The sequence below is a fragment of the Psammomys obesus genome, unplaced genomic scaffold (genome assembly GCF_907164565.1).
Source record: "Psammomys obesus unplaced genomic scaffold, mPsaObe1.curated_primary_1811, whole genome shotgun sequence".
NCBI lineage: Eukaryota > Metazoa > Chordata > Mammalia > Rodentia > Muridae > Psammomys > Psammomys obesus.
The window spans coordinates 2,855,653-2,877,248 of NW_026596463.1; the positions used below are offsets into that span (position 1 = coordinate 2,855,653).

The 21,596-nt window shown below is 39.3% G+C and overlaps 1 protein-coding gene across 2 annotated transcripts in view; it reads right to left on the bottom strand.

Moving 5' to 3' along the window:
• Polk (DNA polymerase kappa) overlaps positions 1 to 21,596 on the bottom strand; it is a 68,599-nt gene that overhangs the window by 29,391 nt on the left and 17,612 nt on the right. For both annotated transcript variants that reach the window (XM_055598450.1, XM_055598451.1), the window contains exons 2-3: positions 16,420 to 16,585; positions 14,441 to 14,560 (exon numbers count right to left, since the gene is read on the bottom strand). In XM_055598450.1, the coding sequence (XP_055454425.1) occupies positions 14,441 to 14,560; positions 16,420 to 16,554 (255 nt within the window). In that variant the 5' untranslated portion in view covers positions 16,555 to 16,585. The remainder of the gene's footprint in view (positions 1 to 14,440; positions 14,561 to 16,419; positions 16,586 to 21,596) is intronic.

The following is a 21,596-nucleotide window of genomic DNA, read 5'->3' on the forward strand; positions in this document are numbered from 1 at the left end:
TGATATCTTCTTCTATTTCTTTCTTCAGAGACTGGAAGTTTTTTTCATATAAGTCTTTGACTTGCTTAGTTAGTTATACCAAGGTACTTTATGTCCTTTGTGGCTATTGTGAAGAGTGTTGTTTCCCTAACTCCTTTCTCAGCCCTTTTGTCTTTTGTATACAGGAGGGCTTCTGATTTTTTTGAGTTAATTTTGTATCCAGCCACTTTGCTGAAGGTGTTTATCAGCTGTAGGAGATACCCAGTAGAATTTTTAGGTCACTTATGTATACTATCATATTATCTGTGAATAGTGATACTTTGACTTCTTCCTTTACAATTCATATCCCCTTTATCTCCTTTAGTTGTCTTTTTGCTCTGACTGGACTTCAAGTACTATATTGAAGAGATTCAGATAGAGTGGGCAGCCTTGTCTTATCCCCAATTTCAGTGGAATTAAGTTTCTCTCCATTTAGTTTGAAGTTGGATATAGGCTTGCTGTTTATTGCTTTTACTATATTCAGGTATGTGCCTTGAATCCCCGATTTCTCCAAGACTTTAAGCATGAATAAGTGGTTGGATTTTGTCAAATGCTTTTCAGCATCCAAGGAGATGATCACGTGTTTTGTTTTGTTTTGCATTTTCTTTCAGTTTGGATTACATTGATGGATTTCCATATATTGAACCACCCCTGCATGGCTGGGATGAAGTGTTCTAGGTCATGGTGGAGGATATCTTTGATATGTTCTTGGATTCAGTTTGCAAGTATTTTATTAAGCATTTTTGTGTCATTGTTCATGAGACAGATTGGTCTGAAGTTCTCTTTATTTGTTGGCTCTTTGTGTGGTTTAGTTATCAGGGTAACTATGGCCGCACAGAATGAATTTGGCAATGTTCCTTCAGTTTCTATTTTGAGGAATAGTTTGAAGAGTACTGGTATTAGCTGTTCTTTGAAGGTCTCACAGAATTCTGCACTGAAACCATCTAGCCCCGTGCTTTGTTGTTGTTTGCTTTTTGACTGCTTCTATTTCCTTTGGGGATATAGGACTACTTAATTTGTTTACTTGATCTTGATTCAACTTTGGTAAGTGGAAAATTTCCATTTTCAAATTTTGTAGCATATAGGCTTTTGAAGTAAGACCTAATTATTTTTTGGTTTCCTCAGTTTCTGTTGTTACATTTCACTTTTCATTTCTGATTTTCTTGATTTGGATAGTCTTTCTGTTGTTTAGTTAGTTTGGCTAAGGGTTTGTTTATCTTGTAGATCTTCTCAAAGAATCAGCTCCTGGTTTCATTGATTCTTTGAATTGTTTTGTTTCTAATGTATTGATTTCAGCCCTGAGTTTGATTACTTCCAGCCATCTACTCCTCTTGGGTATGTCTGTTGTTTTTGTTTTTTTCCCCCTAGGGCTTTCAGGTGAGCCATTAAGTTGCTTGAATGAGATGTCTCGAATTTCTTTTTGAAGGCACTTAGTCCTATGAACTTTCCTCTTAGCACTGCTCTCATTGTGTCCCATAAGTTTGGGTATGTTGTGTCTTCATTTTCATTGAATTTTAGGAAGACTTTAATTTCTTTCTTTACTTCTTCCCTGACCCAGCTGTCATTTAGTAGCAAGTTGTTCAGTTTACATGTTTGTGTAGGCCTTTTGCTATTTCTGTTGTTGTTGATGTCCAGCTATAGTCCGTGGTGATCAGATAGGATACAAGGGATTATTTCAATCTTCTTGTATCTGTTGAGGCTCACTTTGTGACCAACCATATGGTCTATTTTGGTGGAGGTTCCACAAGGTGCTAAAAAGAAGGTAAATTCTTTTGTGTTTGGGTATAACGTTCTGTAAATGTCTGTTAGGTCCATTTGATTCATGACCTCTGTTAGAGACATTTTTTTGTTGTTGTTGTTGTTGTTGTTTAATTTGTTTTGTTGACCTGTCCTTTGTTGAGAGTGGGGGATTGAAATCTCCCACTATTAATGTGTGGAGATCTGTGTATGGTTTAAGTTTTATCAATGTTTCTTTTACAAATGTGAGTGCCCTTGTATTTGGGGCACAGATGTCCAGGATTGTGATGTCTTCCTGGTGGAATTATTCCTTGATGAGTATGAAGTGTCCTTCCCCATCTCTTTTTTATTAATTTTGGTTGAAAGTCTATTTTATCAGATATTAGACTGGCTAGTCCTGCTTGCTTCTTGGGTCCATTTGCTTGGAAAACCATCTTCCAGTCCTTTACCCTCAGGTAATGTCTATCTTTGTGACTTAATGTCTATCTTTGTGTTTCTTGTATGCAACAGAATGCTAGGTCTTGTTTACACATCCTTTCTGTTAGTCTGTGTCTTTTTATTGGAGAATTGAGTTCATTGATGTTGAGAAAGATTAATGACCAGTGGCTGTTGGATCCTTTGATTTTGATGTTGGCTGTGGTAGTAAGTTTGTATGCTTGGTTACCTTTTGTTTTACTGTAGTGAAGTTAATTATTTCCTGTGTTTTCTTGAAAGTAGTTAGTTTTCTTGGGTTTATTTTTCCTTCCAGTGTCTTCTGCAACGCTGGATTTGTGTGTAGGTATTGTTTAAATTAATTTTTGTCATTGAATATGTTGTTTTCTCTGTCTGTGAGGACTGAGAGTTTTGCTGGGAATAGTAGCCTGGGCTGGCATCTGTGTTCTCCTAGGGTCTGCATGATATCCATCCAGGCCCTTCTGGCTTTCATAGTCTCTGTTGAGAAGTCAGGTGTGATTCTGATGAGTTTGCCATTATATGTTACTTGGCCTTTTTCCCTTGAAGCTTTTAGTATTTTTTCTTTGTTCTGTATAGTTACTGTTTTGATTATTATGTGGCGGGAGAATTTTCTTTTTTGGTCTAATTTATTGGGTGTTCTGTAGGCGTCTTGTATTCTTACTGGCCTCTCCTTTAAGTTGGGGAAATTTTCTTCAATGATTTTGTTGAAAATATTTTCTGGGCCTTGGAGGAGGTAATCTTCTTTTTTCCTCTATGCCTATTATTCTTAGGTTTTGTCTTTTCATGTTGTTTTGAATTTCTTGGATGGTCTGTGTAAGGAATTTTTTAGAGTTAACATTTTCTTTGACGGATACATCGATTTCTTCTATTGTATCTTCCACACCTGAGATTCTTTCTTCCATCTCTTGTGGTCTACTGGTTATGCTTACCTCTGTAGTTCCTGTTTTCTTCCCTAAGTTATTTCTCTCCACAATTTCCTCCATTTGTGTTTTCTTTAATTTTCCCAATTCTATCTTCAGATCTTGAGCCGTTTTGATTTCCTTCATCTGTCTGACTGTATTTTCCTGTTTTTCCTTCAATTCCTTCAGCTGTTTGTTTGAACAATCCTGTGTTTCTTTTATTTCTTTCAGTGATTTTAAGTATTTCCTCTCTAAAGGCCACAAACTGTTTGGCTGCACCTTCCTGTATTTCTTTACGGATGGCCATAATCTGTTTGTCTTACCTTCCTGTATTTCTTTACTGATGGTCATAATCTGTCTTTATCTTCCTCTAGTTCTTTATGTATTTTATTTGTTTCCTCTATTATCCTCGTTATAAGCATAGATGTTAGATCGTCTTCTTGAATTTCAATGATGCTGGGGTGTTCAAGGCTGCTTGCCCCTGGATAACTGGGTTCTGAAGATGCCATATTGCTCTGTCTTTTGTTGGCTGAGCTTTTATGCTGGCCTCTACCCATTGGGCTATCTTAGGTGTTGGGTGTTAGCTTCTGGTGGTTCCTGGAATCCTGTGGTGGAGAGAATCACCTTGGCAAGAAGATGGTTTTCCCTGAAGGAAGCCTCCTCAGCCTTTTTGGTATGGTCACTGAATGGTCGGTGTTTTTCAGGAATTGCCACAGTTCATCTCAGATGTACAGACCTGAGTGCTAACTGTGGTCCTTGTTAGCCAAGAGAGCTCTCCCCTCACCCCGAGAAGTCCTGGAGACAGCTGCCCTGCTTCTGGCTGTGTTGCTGTAAATTTAGTGAGCTGCTGCTGTAACCTGGGTGCCCTGAGGTTTGGTCAGTTTAATTAGGGATAACTGGTTGCCTCTTGGAGCAGTTCTGGGGGTTGATCTCAGGGATGCCAGGCTCTGTAGGTCTGAGGTTGGGGCTCTGTGCCTCAGTACCCAAGCGGTAGTCAGTGGCAGGTGAGCTCTGCCCTCATGTGTACAGCTGGAGGCTAGAGTCAGGAGCCTGTGGATAGCCAGAAACTTTTCTGGAGATAGGTGTCCTGAGGTAGGGTCAGGTGTTTCCCCCACTGTGGGGTTTTTTTTCCCAACAGGAAGGCCAAGTCTGTGGTGTTTGGGTTGGCAGGTAGAGCATGCAGGCACTGGTGGGTGGTGGCTCCAAGCTGGTGACTGGGCAGGAACCTGAGACCTCTTCTGGGAACTTTCCCATGTGTGCTGGGGGGTGGGGGTGTTGGCTGAGTGCTCTAAGCTGTCTCCCTCCCTGTGGGGTTTTCTCCCGACAGGGACTCCCAGTCTCTGGTGCCCTGGGGTGCACAGTTCTGTCTGTAACGAATAGTTGGTGCACAACAGGTCTCCAGGCGACTGCCGGTCTGTGGGATCTTTTCCAGGGATGTATTTGGTGACCTTGAGTCAGTCCCCATTTGCTTCCTTCCTTGTGGGGTTTTCTCCCGACAGGGAAACCCAGTCTCTGATGCCCTGGGGTACACAGTTCTATCTGTGAGGGAGAGTTGGGTGTGCAGCAAGTCTCTGTTCTCAGGGCTGGCGGCATGCACCTGCCATTCTGTAGGACCTTTTCCAGGGAAAGACTGGATGACCTGAGGTCAGTCCCATTCCCTTCCTTCTCTGTGGGTTTTTCTTACAACTGGGACTCCCAGTTTCTGGTGTTTTTGTGCTCACCGTTCAGCCTGGAAAGGTGATCAGGATACGCAGGCGTGTGGCTCTGGTCTGTGCGACCTGGGATCTCTTCCGGGTTCTGGCTGGGTAACCTGAGAATGGACCCGACTGATTCCTCTCACCTGGGAAACATGATTGCTGTTGTTTTAGGGCCCAGAGTTCAGTTTCTTGGTCGCTGTACCAAAAATGCTGTCCTGCTCCTTAGACACAGTGTCCTCCTGGCCAGTGATTACAGTATGAAGGCATGTGGCTAGGCGCTGGAGACCGAGCATTTGTGAATACCCAGTAACTTTTCTGGCGATTAGCTGGGTGCCCTGAGGTTGGACCCAAATGTTTCCCTCACTGTGGGGTTTCTTCTTACCTGGGAAACACAGTTGCTTGTGTTTTGGGGCAAGGTTCAGTCTGCTGGTCACTGTGCAGCACTGCTGCCCTGCTCATCAGACACAGTGTGAGATCAGCACCACCATCTTGGATCTCCCTCATTATCTTTCAAATTTGTGTCTATTTGTGTATGCTTAACTATGGGTGTGTGTTTGGGCCAGAGTGTCTTGAGTCTCTTCCTCTGTTGCTCTCCCCCTTTTCTTTGAAACTGGATTTCTCGCTGAAGTTACAGCTTGCTGTTTTAATTGGGTTGGCTGGCCAGTGAGCTCCTGAGATCCACCCACCTGTCTCCCCACCACAGCATTGGGGTTACACATATGATGCCACATGCTAGAGCATGGTCTGGTGCTTTGTATTTGATTGTTAATTATTTTGCTCCTTGAGGTCTGCTTGCTGTCTTTTAGGAGCAGACTCTCACATACCCCATGTAATGCTGTGTAATCTTACCTCCAAAATAATTTTGAGTGGCTAAATAAAAGGCCTACACTTGGGAAGAAGTGAGGTAGAAGAGCTAAGGTTCATGGGCTTGGAAGACAGAGGATCACAGGTGAGAGAGAAATGACAGGAGACAGGAGGAGAGGAAGGAGAGAGACTGCCATGAGTTAGTGCGGAGAGATGCACACGGCTAGGAGGAGCTTGCTCTGAGGATCAGCATGGCTGGTGAGAAGCAGCCCAGATGGGCGTGATTAATCCAAATGACATAGGATGTTGGGCTGGAAGAAAATAAAATAGCTTAAGGGGTTAGTTTCTGCATAGTCCAGTATAAGGCTTACTAAAAATCTAACAGGTGTTTGTGTCTTTTATGAGTGATAACAGGTTAAATATTAACTGCTGCAATAGTTGTATAAATTAATAATAAATATTAATAACCTAATTTTCCACAATTTGTGCCCAACGTGGGGTGCCATTTATAGAATACTAAATTAATAAAGCAACAGTTTTCTTTTATCTTGTTAGCCTTCAAAATAATAGACACAAAGAGACTAAGACTTATTATTAAACTGTAGGTACTATTCTGGGCAGATTCTGAGCTGTTCTAATCCTACTGTCCTTAAACCCACATATAGGCCAATCACTTGCCAATCTGATGACTCCCAGGAGGCTTCTGCTGCATCAGTCTGTCCTCAAGACCATGTGCTTATCATCCATCTTGTCCCACGGTGATTCCTTTCCCTCCAGCTTCCCCTCTTCCTGCTACCTCTACTGCTTCCCTTTCTGTCATCATGGGTCTACTCCTCGCTAAAGCTACCTTTCTTCTGCCCAGTCACAGGCTTCAGCATCTTTATTAGCCAAACAGGATAATCAGAGATAATTGGGGAACATTTCTTATATCACATGGGTATAGAAGATGGTTCAGCATATATAACAATGCCTGTGGCAGGCAGTAACCAGTTCTTAGGGCACTGAAATCAGCATCTAAAAACACTGTGCACAAGACCCTCCTCCTACAGCCACAGCTGACTTTCTTTTGGTGGTGGGGATCCAAACTCAAGTCCCCAAGCTTACATAGCAAATACTTTACTCCCTGGGCCATCTGCCCAGACTGACAGCCTATTTTAAAATACAATTTCCTACTGACTCTTCTTTCTATCCTCCCAGGAATATAGCAGGAACCTGCCAAGTATTTAATGACTAAATTAGCTATCCCAGTTACCCACATCAAATGATGTTACTGCTGAACACATTTGAAGAAACTTATTATAACTGAAAGTTTCTATTTAGGTAAATTAAACAGTTCCCATTTGACTCAAAATGTTAATGTCTTTAAATAGAAACAAAGGAAATGCACGATAAAAATCATACCCCTGGCACATGATGCAATACTGTATAATAACGTACAAGCAACCATGTTGAAGTACAAAGTAAATGTTCCGTCTGTAAAACTACTTTTTCAGTGCTATCTTGGTTAAAGTTTCTATTGCTATGATAAACATCATGAACAAAAGAAGCATAGGGAGAAAGGGCTGTATCTTAGTCACACTTCCAGCATCACTGAAAGTAGTTAGGGCAAGACCTCAAACAGGGCAGGAGCGCGTAGAGGCAGGAGCTGACACAGGCGGTGGAGGAAAGCTGATTAGTGGATTGCTTCTTACGCCTTGCTCAGCCCTCTTGGTTTCTAGAATCCAGGACACTAGCTTAGGAGTGGCACCACCCACAATGGCCAGGCCCTCCCATGTCAAAGAGTAGTTAAGAAAATGTCCTACAGTCTTGACCACAGCTTGATCTTAGGAAAGCATTGTCTCAATTGTGAGACCCTCTAGCTTGTGTTAGGTTGACATAAAAATACTCAGGACAAAAGTTAATGTCTGAGATTTTTATTCTATACAAATACCAATTGAAAACTGAAGATCTAGCTTATTTTTTCATAAAATTTTAGAATAATATGTCAAATATAACAATGTAGAATTGTAATCTTTAAAAAAATAGTTTGCCTCTTTGGAGAAAAATTATTGGCTTAAAAGAAAAAAAAGAGGAATGAATATAGACAGGAATAAAATAGGTAAGTGAAAAAAGAGTTTACATACTCATTGCTTGTTTTTTTATGGGCTGCCTCTATTAAGGCTATATATGTTCTTTCTAAGCTTACCCTGCAAAGGGTGGCTGTGACAATTTTAACTTTAGAAACATATAGGAACTTGCCTACACTATTGACATAAATCATAAGACAGTTATATTCAAGCACAACACATGTGGAACAGGGAACAGTGTCTGGTACAAACTCAGTAAGTAAAATCTACTACTGAAAGGACCAGCAGAGCCATAAAACACCGCAAACAGGAAGGGAGGAAAGCAGCCCCACAAAACACTTGAAACAAAACACTACTTACCTCATGTGGAGAGCCACAAAGGTATAATGTGCCTGGCCCCTGCCTCCATGCTGGTCTTCAGCCTTGCCCTCACTTACAGAATATATCATGTCTGTAGCAGAGAAAAGGTCTAACCCCCTGCTGCTGAGTCTGCAGCTCTGCCTGACCTGAGGGCCTCTGCCTTCTCCAGCTGGCTCTCTCTAGAATGCCCCTAGCTCTGCCACAGCTTCCAAAAGCCAACTCAAACATTCTGTGAAACTCAATTGGCTCTTTGTCTTCTGTGCTGAAGAATTAACATTCTCTTTCTTGTTTTTTTGTTTTTACCATGGCCCTTATTATATTAAATAATCTATAAAAATAACAATATGCCTCAAATATGAATGAAGTAAGAATAAGGGAGTGGTATCTGAAATGTTTTGGACTGGGATAATCTAGAAAAGATAAACAGAAGGCAAACCAAGTGGGAAACTCTCCTCACACTCATAAATTAATGCTGTGACAGTCTCTTCAGCAATCTATCCTCTCTTGTACATAGAGCAAGTCTGTAGCTGCCAAAAGGAAACCCCACAGCATGACTCATATACTCCACCTCCTTACTATCTCTCATTAGTCACTCTTCTTGTCTGAATTCTCTATTTCTCCCAGATGAACAGCACCAGTTCGTGTTAACACTTCTACTTTAGCTCTCGTTCATGGTTTCACTTATTCCATTTTTCTTCTAAGTGCTTTTCATATTCTAATCTGAGGCTGTAACACCTACCTTCTTCCTCCTGTTACTTCTGAGAACTTGTGTGTCACTGGGTTAATAATAGCAAAAGGCTGCTGAAAAATGAAGAGATACTCATAGAAAGGGTTCTCAGACAAGGCTTGCTGACAGCACCTCCCATTTTAAGGTAGAGGGGACAGTTACTGAGCATGTCATGTTACATGTTAAGTGCTTCCCCATAAACTCACTCACTGGTCAGGGTAATTCTGAGATCACAGTTATTACTCTTATAGAGAAGAAAATGAAAGTTTTAAGATTGAGTAATCTGTCCTGAGACACAGAGCTGGTGAATGGGAGAGGTGGACTGGAAAACAAATTACTCCAAAGTTTGCTTTCTTTCATTATCATTTGATATCTCTCTAACACAGACTTTGGTTTTTGTCTTTTTATTGTTGTTGGTTGGCTGGTTTTGTTTTGAAGACTCTCTATATAACTGCCTGGCTGTCTTGGAACACAATGTATAGACCAGGTTGGCACAGAACTCACAGAGACCCACCTGCCTCCCAAGTGCTGGGATGAGGGACATGAATACCACACCTAGTTAACACTGACTTTGAACAGTCTTTAACATATAATTTCTTTTTAAAATCCTCAATTTCTACTACATTTAAAAATATTTGGAAATGATGTTCTGTATTTCCTTAATTTAGTATTTCCCTACAGGCTACTGAGTTACTCCAAGTGAGTGAAGGCAGTTGCTGCAATGTTTGAAATGTACTGATTTGCTATGCAGCCTCCATTTAACACACTGTGGATGCTTGTTTATTGAATTTATGAGCTGTTTAGAAGACATTTTATATGATAGTTATTATAACGCCTCCAGTAAGTCTGATGAGAGTGGAATCCAGTAGAAAATATTCAAAGAGGTTCAAAATGAATATCCTGGCTTATTCCTGCAGACTTCTTATCTCAGCCTGACTAGTAGGAATTTACACTATCATATCACACATAATAAAATGCATGTTGAAAATGTGATTCTAAAATAGAGACATTTCCTATGAACATATCTCTGTTCTCTGAGACCTTCTTGTCTCCTTGGTACTTCCTCGACCTCCTCCTGTGTACACAGCTTCTATTAGAGGAAGCTCAACAAATGAAACAATTAAATAATCAACACAAAACACATTTCCTGCCACTCCTGTTCTAAAAGATGCCAGAGAGGCTCTCATCCAACAGTCCACTAAGAGTGGAACAAAATCTGGAATTTTGCTGTACAATGGAAGACATTTTCTATTTCTTCAGGTTATGAGCACATTAAACTACAAAATCAGTACGAACCCTCAAAAGTCAGTACAATGTGTCAGCTATGGCCCTCTGTATCTGTAAAACTTCTATTAAAGATATTTGTAGATTACAGATCAATAAAAATTAGCAAGTTCAAAAAGCCAGTTGCTCATGAAATAAGGTCAATTTAAAGCAGCATTATTTACAACAGAATAACTTTTTTAACTTGGAAAAAAAAATCCTTCACACTTTAACTGAAACATACTTTGTATGCCTGTCTGCTGAGTGAAGGATACTATCAAAGGAGTCAAAGGATAAGTTAAACTAGAATAAAATGTTTTCAAAATCAGAGCCAGTATGTGACTGATACCCAAAATATACAAAGAATTCAAGTTAAATAAAACAAAATGAAACAAACAAAAAACCCAGTCTGATTTAAAACCAAGCATAAGGCCTTAACAGAACCTCAACAAAGATTTATACATGACGAATAAACATAAAAATGTGGTTCCTGACTCTATGCCAATGAGGAAATACAGAGTAAAAGGATGTGATGCCATTATCCTGCACATCTCAGGATGGCCCAAATTGAGAACACTGACAACTCCAAAGACTGGTTAGAACCACTAGCAACAGAGGCCCTCAACCTTTAGGGTGAGAATGCCAAATGGTATGGCCATCTTGGAAGACAGTTTAGCAGTTTCTCATAAAAAGTGAACTTTTTTTTTTTTTTTTTAACCACATGAGCCACCAAATTATATTTGTGTGCATTTACTAACTGGAGTTGAAAACTTGTTCTCACACATAAATAGGAGCATGGATATCTATAAGCAGCTTATTTGTAATTGCCAGAACTAGGAAGCAAGCACGATGTCCTCCAGTAGGTAAATAGGTAAATTGTTATACATCTGAATAAAGAATAACATTCAGCACATGAATACAGCAAGCTATCAAGCCAAAACCAGATATAAAGTAATCAAAATGTATATTATTAAGTGAAAGAAGACAGTTTGGAAAAGCTACATACTGTATAATTTCAATTTCATTGCCTCTGGACAGAGTGAAAAGATCAGTGCTTACCAGGAAATAGTAGAGGGAAGGATGAATAAATAGGGAAATAATTCATTGTAATAGGAATTATTGATACTGTAATGGTAAATATATACCATAAACTTGTCTATACCTATAAAGAATAAAATATTACTAATTACTGATTTTGCATGATAAAGATATGTTATGGTAGGTGCATTAATTGTAACAAATGTAGCATGTAATTGTACTTCATTGGGTTCTTATATTTACCACCCTATTCCACCTTATTCCACCCTAATCCCTTCCAACACTGGCTCCTCAACACATGGTAAGAGAGAAAGAAGGAAGGTTAGAGGGAAGGGGGCATAGACCTCTTTAGACTACTTCCTGCTTATAGGGGCATAGAGGGCCCTAGAAGGCAAGTCCAATCTTCTTGTCAGAGTACCCAGCAATCCAGAAAACGAGCAATCCAGCAATAACAAATGCAGCAACAAGGACCAGCAGCAGCTGCCCCAGACCCTCTCAGTGCTCTCCCATTTATACCTTCTCCAGAGTCCCCAGAATTAAACTATGTGCAGCTGGCAAAAATCACACCTTTCCTAGGGCACAAGACAATCATAGTTAATGGCTATGGACAATCTGAAGCAGCCCCATATCCCACACCTGGGATTAAAACAAAAACATATTCACATAACAAAACTGGGTTTTTAAAGAAACCAAACTTCTCATTACAGCAGTACACTTACAGGAGATAACGCTTGGCTTGAGCTTAGCCTGTGTGAGGACAGGGAAATCTTTACTTTCTGCTTAGTTTTTCTGTGAACCTAAAACAGCTCTTAAGAAATAAGTCTTAAAAAACATTGGGTTTGACTATATAAGCTTCAAAAATATGTGATCAAAATTAAAAGCTGTATTGTAAACACATTAAGAACATTGTGAGAAAAAAAGTCCTTAACACATAAAATCTCATGAGTAAAGAGAAATAGATATAATCTCTAGAAACATGGAAGGAGACAGCATTAACCTCCAGCTGAACCTCCAAATATATCTTCCCTTTTTTTCCATTAAACAGAGAGCTGGGCAGAGGGCCACCCAGCTAGAGAGCTTATCATATAACTTCTCTTGTGGTTATGTGTGGCCCTATAACTTCAGCTGCTGCCAAAAGAATGTAAGTTTAAATATTGTTTACAACTTCTTTCTCACTTAACATCAGATTATTTGCTTTTAATCAACCCCCTCCCCAACACTGTATCTTCCTTGCCAGGAAATGGAATGTGGATTATTTTTGTCAGGCCAATAATTATAACACAAGGGAGATGATGGAATAGTGTGATTTAAGAAAACTTTGTGTCTGAAATTACTGTGGTAGCCAAGGATATTATGCAACTCTAGGCACGACCAATATTATCCTGAAACCAGAACTATGACTACAGGGAAGAGAGCCTCGCAAGATCCAGCCTATTGACCTTCCTTTCCACAAAGAATGGGGGAAGGTAACTGGACCTCACCTGAGACCATACTCACTCTCCATCCTACGCACCCCATTCTTCACCTGTACACACTTCTGCCCAGCTACATATGGTTATGGGAGGTGACACACTACATAGAAGGTTAGCTGAAGGAGGGACCCATCTTCGAATAAGAGGCCATCCCCCATGCTGAATTGTGATGCTTAGTGATGCAGCTGTCAATGAGTCATTCATATTCCCATAGGCCACCTCACACACTCTCCTGTAAGTAAGCCAACAACCTCACTGGCTCACCAACCCAGACCTTTATGGGATTGTTTCTTCAGTCCATCATCAGTGCCTATCTTGAGTGAATGTATGTTTGTTACTCTCTGCACAGAAAAAGTAATATAACAAGTGACTACTTATTATATAAGAAGAAACTGATGGTTTGGTTTTCTTATGCCACCTACTTAACCTGCCTCATAACAAACAATAAAAGAACACATCTACTGAGAGGGTAAGTACCATGTGAGGACTTTCTCCTAAGATACAATAAAAGTCAATTAAAACAATCATGAAATCTGTTGGTGAGATTATACACACAGTGAAACTGAAAAGAATAACAAAATTGATGAAATCTAGTTTTAAACAAGCATTTGAAGAAAGCAACATGTACATATTGAAAATGTAAATTAATACATTTTTTGATGAAAATAACTATACCAGACTGCAAAGACAGAAGAATAGCACCCTGCAGGCTAAACCAAGAGGACCACCATGAGTCTGAGGCCAGCCTGGGCTGGAGTGTGAGATTCTGTCACATGCAAGAAAACCAAACCAAAATACCTACCCGCCTACCTGCCTACCTACCTACCTACCTACCTACCTACCTACCTACCTACCCACCCACCTACCTACCCACCTACCCACCTGCCCATCCACCCATCTACCTACCCACCTACCCACCTGCCCACCTACCTACCCACCTGCCCGCCTACCTACCTACCTACCCACCTACTTACCTACCCACCCACCTACACACTACCACCGCCACCAAAAAACAAATTAAAATAATATTCTGGAAAAGTGTTTATTAAAAAAATGATATAGTTCAGTAAAGAAAATTCGTGATCTCTGAACTCCATTGTAAGAAAAAGATTTTGTACACTGTTAAGAGTTATATTACAATTTTGTTAGTGTGCTGAGTTCTGGGTAATTTGAAAATTACTTCGCCTTTCTGTGTCAGTTAACTTATCGGTAAAGAGTGCTTTCCTATGATTGGTGCTTTGTTCACACTGAGTCAGATTTTAATAGAAAATGAACTCATCTGTTTATGCCTTTAGTCTGATCATCAGAAGCATGGCTGCCTTGAGCTGACAATTTCCTACAGGTGCCCTGAACCCTGATTTCTTCCACACTTTCTATTGAAATAACTTTTAGTAGCTGAGAGAACTTTGAATTATTTATTCCCCACAATTTCTGGAAAACACAAAAACCTCTAGCTTTTTAGAAATTGTTTCATTCAAAAATTTATGCACATTTGGTATTTAACTTGTAGTAAAACTTTTTATTTTACTAAAACATGGCTATTCTAATTTAAAGAGTTAGTGTGCCCAATCCAGGTCCACTGCCCCAAATTAGCCATATTTGTTTTATAGCTTTGTCTAGTTGCAAAGCACACATATAATAAAATAACATAGGCTAGGGGTCAAATCCTAATTATGCCAGCTCTCCATCCTTTGAGGCCAGGAAAGTTAGTTAAGGTTCCACTCAGTCTTCTACACAGGGAAAAGCACAGAGCGATGCTTAGCAGAGTTTGAGTGCCTGCTGAATATGTGTGCCTAGCAATGTAACCAACACTTCCATCTCACCTTGTTTGCCATTACAACATGATGAAGCACATTTGTTGTTAATTCCTATTCAACCAGTTTCACCCTAGCAACTGAGCATATACCTGTAACTGTGCTTTCCTTAGTTGCTGGCTGGTAATTTGAGCTTTCTGTTGCATCATATTTTCAATCCGTTGATTGACTTGCTTTTCCTTCTTGAGCTCATTTCCATAAAATTTGGACCCCTACAGAGAAAACAGCACATAAGAAAAGTATCAGAAGGAAAGGATCCTTGTAGTCTGTAACTTAGTAGATAACAGTGTAACTAGAGTCAGACTGAATTCAAAAGTGAGTTGGGCAATCTGAAAATTACTTCACCTTTCTGTGTCAGCTTCCTTATCTGTAAAGAATGCTTCCCTAGCATGTATGAGGCCATAAATTCAGCAACACACACACACACACACACACACACACACACACACACACTTGCCTATATCATGTAATTCTTGTGAGGCAATACTACATAGAAGCAATATGAGTTAATATTGGTATTAAAAAACAAGACAACATCAAAGAAACCGTCATCTGTGACAGGGCCCACATGGCATATTCAAGCCTCGCCACCCTGTTCATCAGTTATCTCCTTTGTTTGTCTCCATTCAGATTCAGTAGTAAATCATTAAAGAAGACATACAAGCCATGGAATCAATTCTCAATTATTTCACCACTGAACACAGTGGCCATCAATTTATCAGGTTGCAGGCACTGAGTTATTTTAATACTTGACTGTCTGTAGAGATTTATAACCAGGTTTGCGAGGGCACACATTGTCATTCCTCTTAATATGCATTTAAGAGGATATTTCTGTGTCTAAGGAAATGCATTTTAACCTTCTGTTTAACTGTCAAACTGATCTCTGTGACTGAATCATTACTCTGTCACTGCATACAACAGTTCCAACTTTCCCATACCCTGCCATACATTACAGCTGTTATATTATAGCTATTCTGGCTCATAATAGAGTGAGTGACATCTCCCTGGGGTTTTAAAAGTTGCATTTTCTTAGTGACTAGTGTTGCTGAGTATCTTTTCATGTTTGAGACACATACAGGTCTTCTTCACTTAAATGCCTATTCATATCCTTTGACAATTTTTTAAAAGATATATTTATTTATATGAATGCTCTGTCTTTATGTACATCTGAAAATTAAGAGAAAGCATCAGATCCCATTACATATGGCTGGGAGCCACCATGTGGTTGCTGGGAATTGAACTCAGGACCTCTAGAAGAACAGACAGTGCTTTGAACCACTGAGCCAACTCCACCTTTGACTATTTTTTTTTTAACTTAGTTGTTAGAGCTTCACAGTTACCTCAACTTGGCAAATCCAAACATTCAGAAACAGTCTTTTGGTGCAGTTTTGATATGGTCCTATATAAATTCATATAATAGACGGAGAGATATAAATAAACAAAGTTGCAATGGGAGTAATTTAGCAACTCATAAAAACTGTATACGTGTTATCTGTTTTTGTAGAGCAATTCCATTTCTGGATATATCTTCTATAGTTGCACTTATACACATAAAAGATTAGTTAATGTAAGCTGGGCATGGAGGCACATCCCTTTAATCCCAGCAAAGGCAGGCAGATCTCTATGAGTTCAAGGCCAGCCTGGTTTACATAATTAGTACTAGGACAGCCAGGGCCATACAGCAAAACTTTGCTGGGAAAAAAAAAAAGTAAATTCACTGCAGTACTGTTTATATGAATAAAAGATTAGGAATGACTTATGCGTGAATAAATAATGATTCTGATTAGATCAATAAACTATATCCACATACTTAAACTTAAAACTCCCATCCAATTATAATATTCATTTACAAGGGGTATAAAGAAAAAAAGTGCATTCTTTGCTTTTAATGATAATATTATATAAATTCAAAGTAGAAAGCTTGTAGCAAGAACAACAGATTTGAAAGGCATTCATACATTTCATAGTTTAATGATACATTGATATATTTTTAATAAAAAGGGTAGTAAACCAAAACTTAATTGTTTTAATACTAACCAAATCATAGATATTAAAAAAAGCAAGAACATACCTTTGTGGCTTCCATTATAATTTTGTTAATTTTCTCTTTATCCAATCCTTCCATTCCTGCTTTATTATCATTTAGTCCCATCCTAAGCAGAAGGCCATCTTTGTAATTGTTATTCTTTTTCTTTGTGTTATCCATGATGTAAACAAAGTAATTTCTTCTTTATTATCTGCAAAGGCATACAAAATAAGCACTTCTTTAAAAAATGTCCACAGAAGGAGTGGAGATAAAAACTTTCATTGGAGTGCTTGCATGGCATGCAAGAGGCTCTAGGTTCAGTCCCCAGCACAGCGTGAAATTGAGAGAGGTGGCCCACCCCTGTAATCTCAGCACTGGGGAGGCAGAAGGGTCAGAAGCCCCGGGTTGTCCTCAGTCAGCTATGTAAGAAATTCACGACTCCTTTGAGTTACATGTAACCCTGAAAAAAACAAAAACATTTCTTAGCTTTTGAAATATTACTACTGAGCTGGAAGGTGGTGGCACATGCCTTTAATCCCAGCACTTGGGAAGCAGAAGCAGGTGGGCCTCTGTGAGTTTGAGGCTTGCCTAGTGTACAGAGTGAGTTTCAGGAAAGCCAGGACTATACAGAGAAACCCTGTCATGAAAAACCAACCAAACAAACAAACAAAAAAGACTACTCAAAATTTTGCTTACTATCTTTCTGGTGATAAGAAAGGAATGAACAGTTTCAGCATGTTTCTTGCCAGCAACTGTGTTTGCTGTCCTACATATACATGCTAAATATCTCTAAAAGACAGATGCTAGTACTCCTAATATATAAAGAAAGGCCTGGTCTCAGAACATGCCTGCTAACATAAATTTGCTGAAAAATAGCTACAAATTGTTAAAAACATATCCAAGTCCAAACCTCAGTTTTCTTCTATCGAAAAGTTTTTTTTAATATCCTCCTCACCCAACCAAATCCTTTAATCCTCTTGTTAAAAAACAAGCAAGCAAGCAAAAACAACAACAAAAAAAACCCCAAAAAATCCACCCAAACAAAAAACTAGGAAACACACACACTCAAACTCAGACAGACAAAAATGGAAATCATGTAATTTATATATATATAAAACAACAACAAACTACCCAACAAAAGAAATCTGAGATAGAAAGCCTACAAAAGTCCTGCTGAGTTCATTTTGTTTTAGACACATAGGGCCGGGTGTGGGGCCTGCCCTGAAGGATGGTTAATACACCCGGTGAGAAATACCTTGGATGAAGTTAATTTGCAGGTGCAAGCAGATACCAAGCACAGAGGGCTTGTTTAGAGCTGGGAACTTGCGTCCTAGCCCCCTCAATAGCAGACATCAAGCACAGAGGGCTTGTTTAGAGATGGGAACTTGCGTCCTAGCCCCCTCAATAGTAGACATCAAGCACAGATGGCTTGTTTAGAGTGGGGACTTGCGTCCTAGCCCCTCATAGTAGACATCAAGCACAGATGGCTTGTTTAGAGTGGGGACTTGCGTCCTAGCCCCCTCAACAGTAGCTTGTACTGCAGAGGCACTGTGCATGCTGCTGCATCTCTGAAATCATGTGTGAATCCGTCCTGTTTGGAGGACACTGTTTCTTGGAGTCCTCCATTCCCTCCTGCTCTTACGCTCTTTCTGTTTCCTCTTCCCGATAGCTCCCTGAGCCCTGAGGAGACAGTTTGATGAAAACATCCATTTAAGACTAAGGAATCCAAAATGTCTCCCTCACTACACATTCTCTAGTTATGGTTCTCCGTTCTTGCCTGCTGCAAAAAGTTGTTCCTCTGATGATGGCTGAATGTTATAGGCGGTATTATATTGCTATGATTCTTTTAGAACAGTGGTTCTCAACTCCTTTGACAGCAGAATGATCCTTTCACGGGGGTCACCTAAGACCATTAGAAAACAGATATTTACATTACAATTCATAACAGTAGCAAAATTACAGTTATGAAGCAGCAACAAAATAATTTCATGGTTGTGGTCACTACAGCATGAGGAACTGTATTAAAGGGTTGCAGCATTAGAAAGATTGAGAAGCACTGCTTTAGAAGAACAATAGTATTCAGTTTCCCTTAGTAGTTGGTTTCCATATGGCTCCTCAAATGGCTTTTAGTGTTGGCTTTTCCTCCCACATTCCCTCACTTCTCCTTTCCTCTCTCCATTTAGTTCTTCCACTCTAGTCTCATCATTGCCTCTTCATAACAATATATCCTAAATCCCCTTCCTTGGGAGATCCTCTCCTTCCCCCTAGTCCCTTACTTGGCACCTAACGTCTGTGATTATACAAACTATGAAACACATATTGAAAGCTTAAAAGATAATATCCACATATAAGAAAAAATATACAATAATTGTCTCTTTGGATCTGGGTTTCTAGCTTCATCCATGTATCTGCAAATATAATAACTTTTTAAAAATAGCTGAATAATATCATATCCTGTAAATGTACCACATTTCATTATCCATTTACCAGTAGATGGACAACTAGGCTGTTGTAAATTTCTGGCTGTTATGAATAGAGCAGCAATGAACAAGTATCTCTGTGGTAGGAAGGAGAGGTCCTTTGTTTATATGCCCAGAACTGGTATAAATGGATCTTAAAGTAGAATTATTTTCTAGCTTCAGGAGGAACCACCACACTGATTTCCATAATGGCTGTACATGTTTGCACTCCCACCAGCAATGAATAAGGGTTCCCTTTTCTCCACATCTTCACCAGCATGAGCTGCCACTTGTTTTATTGATCTTAGTCATTCTGACAGGTGTAAGATGAAATCTCAAAGTAGTTTTGATTTGCATTTTCCTGATGACTAAGGATGCTGAACACTTCTTTAAGTGTTTCTCAACCATTTTTTTCATCTTTTGAGAACTGTACTTAATTCTGTAGCCCATTTTAAATTGGAATATATATATATATATACACACACACATGCATATATATGTATATTCAGATATGTAATTGGTAAAGGTTATGTTCATTCAATTCTAAAAAGTTTTTTAGTTTCCTTCTTGATTTTTGTCTCGACCCACTTTTCATTCAATGGTGAGTTGCTCAGTGTCTGTGAGTTTGTAGGCTTTCTGTTATTGATATCAAGCTTTAACCCATGGTGGTCAGATAGGATGTGGGGTCTTATTTTAATTTTCTTGTATCTGCGAGAATTACTGCTTTGTGTACATAGTGCACATAGTGATTTCAAAGACAAGCTGGTCCACATAATGAGTTCCAGGACAGCCGTGGATACATAGTGAGATGCTATCTTAAAAACAAACAAAACACCTACAAAGCAAAACAAAGGAAGAGAAAGAATCTAGATCCGTGCTGCTTGTCAACTCATACAGTTTTCTAATATTCCTCTTTTACCACTCTCCAGCCACAATGTCCTCCCGGCACATTCTAGGCTGGAGACCTTTGGCCTTGGCTGTTCTCTTGTCCTGTGTGGGACTTCATGTGTGTCAAATATCATCTCACATCTCTATCAAGCCTTTGGTTAAATGTTGCCTTCTCACTGAGGGTGGCATCCCCTGACTTCCCAATCTTAAATCACTGTCTGATTACATCTACGTCAAAGACAACATTATTAGAGTAAGCCAACTGTTACACACTGCATCCTAAACATTCTCTAAAAGCTTGGTCTCTAAGGCAGAGACTTGAAGAGTGGTGCAGCTTTTAAAGGAAAGGGGTCTAATGGGGTCCTTGGGGGGTGAACCCTACAAGATGATAGTGGTCTTTGCTTTCTCTTAGTCATGCCTCCACCAGCTCCTTACCACGGTTACAAAGCACCAGTCATGGACTTGAATCTCTAGAACTGTGAGCTGAAATAAACCTTTTCTCCCTATGAGATGCCCACCTCCAATGTTTGTTAGGGTAAGACTAAAATGACTAATAAGTAAAACACACTAAGTTTTAGTATATTTGAATCACCATGATTTTTTTTTACATTATCTACATTACTGAATGACTCTGCTTTGCATTTTATGAGTATCTATTTTTTTTTCAATTAAAAAAAATCTTAATAGTTCTGACTATCCCCTTTTCATTACTTCTTCAGTGAGCATATTTGGAAATCTCTGGTGAAGATGTTCATATAACATCACAAGTATAATAACTTCCTGTTTTTACAAGAAGTAAATCTTATTTCTAATGGCTGTATTAGGTGGGCAGATAGGTCGAGTGCTCAACATGATGCCTGACATGTGAGAAGCTCTCAGTCAACACTTATTCTTACTGCAGTCATGGATGCTAAGCCAGAGCTGTGAAGATTACTCCAGGTAAGTGTGCCCAAGGAAAACCAAAGCTCACAGGTTAACACACATGGATTTGAGCACCTGGAATATTGACCCAAGTACTCTGAATGGATTTAAAAGTAAATGGGAGGAGTGCTGGAACCATACGGCTGCAGGCCGCAGGAAGGGACGGAGGGAACCAGCTCTGAAGGGCGAATGGGGCTAGAATAGGCTCCTGGCTGGAGCTTGTTTTCATCTCCAATACACCGTGAGGAATCAAACCCCATATGGAGAAAACCTCAACCTATCTTAGACTATTATTTTTACAACTCCCAAATGTTCAAATAGTTCATGTTTTCATTCAACAGATTAAATACCTAGTATAATATTGTAGACTGTAGTTATTCTTTTACAATCTAATTTAAAACACAATGAATTATGACTATTCTAAATTTAACTTTTCTAATTAATAATCAAATAAATCTTTTTTTTGGCTTTTCGAGTCAGGGTTTCTCTGTACAGCGTTGGCTGTCCTGGACTCACATTGTAGACCAGGCTGGCCTCAAACTCACAACAATCTGCCTGTCTCTGCCTCTCTGAATGCTGGAATGTACGCCACCACACCCAGCAACCTAATAATTTTTAATAATCATAAGTTCTCTTTTTCATTTTTACTTATTCTAAATCATATTTTAAGCTTTAAAGATAAGTCACAACCTCAAGACATTAACAGATTATTTTTCCATGTTTCCCTCAAACTATTTTACATACTCATAAATGCAACCATATGTCCACAAGTTTTATATAATGGGGATGAAAACACAGATGCAAAATTGTGTTTTCAAAATGCAAAACACTTGGCATTTTGAATTCATTTTTAAAATCTTTGTAAAATGAGATGCAAGAAAGAAAGAAAGAGCAAGCCAAGGATGTATTACAGTGGCATAAAGACTTGTTTAATAAACTCGAGGTCCTAGGTGG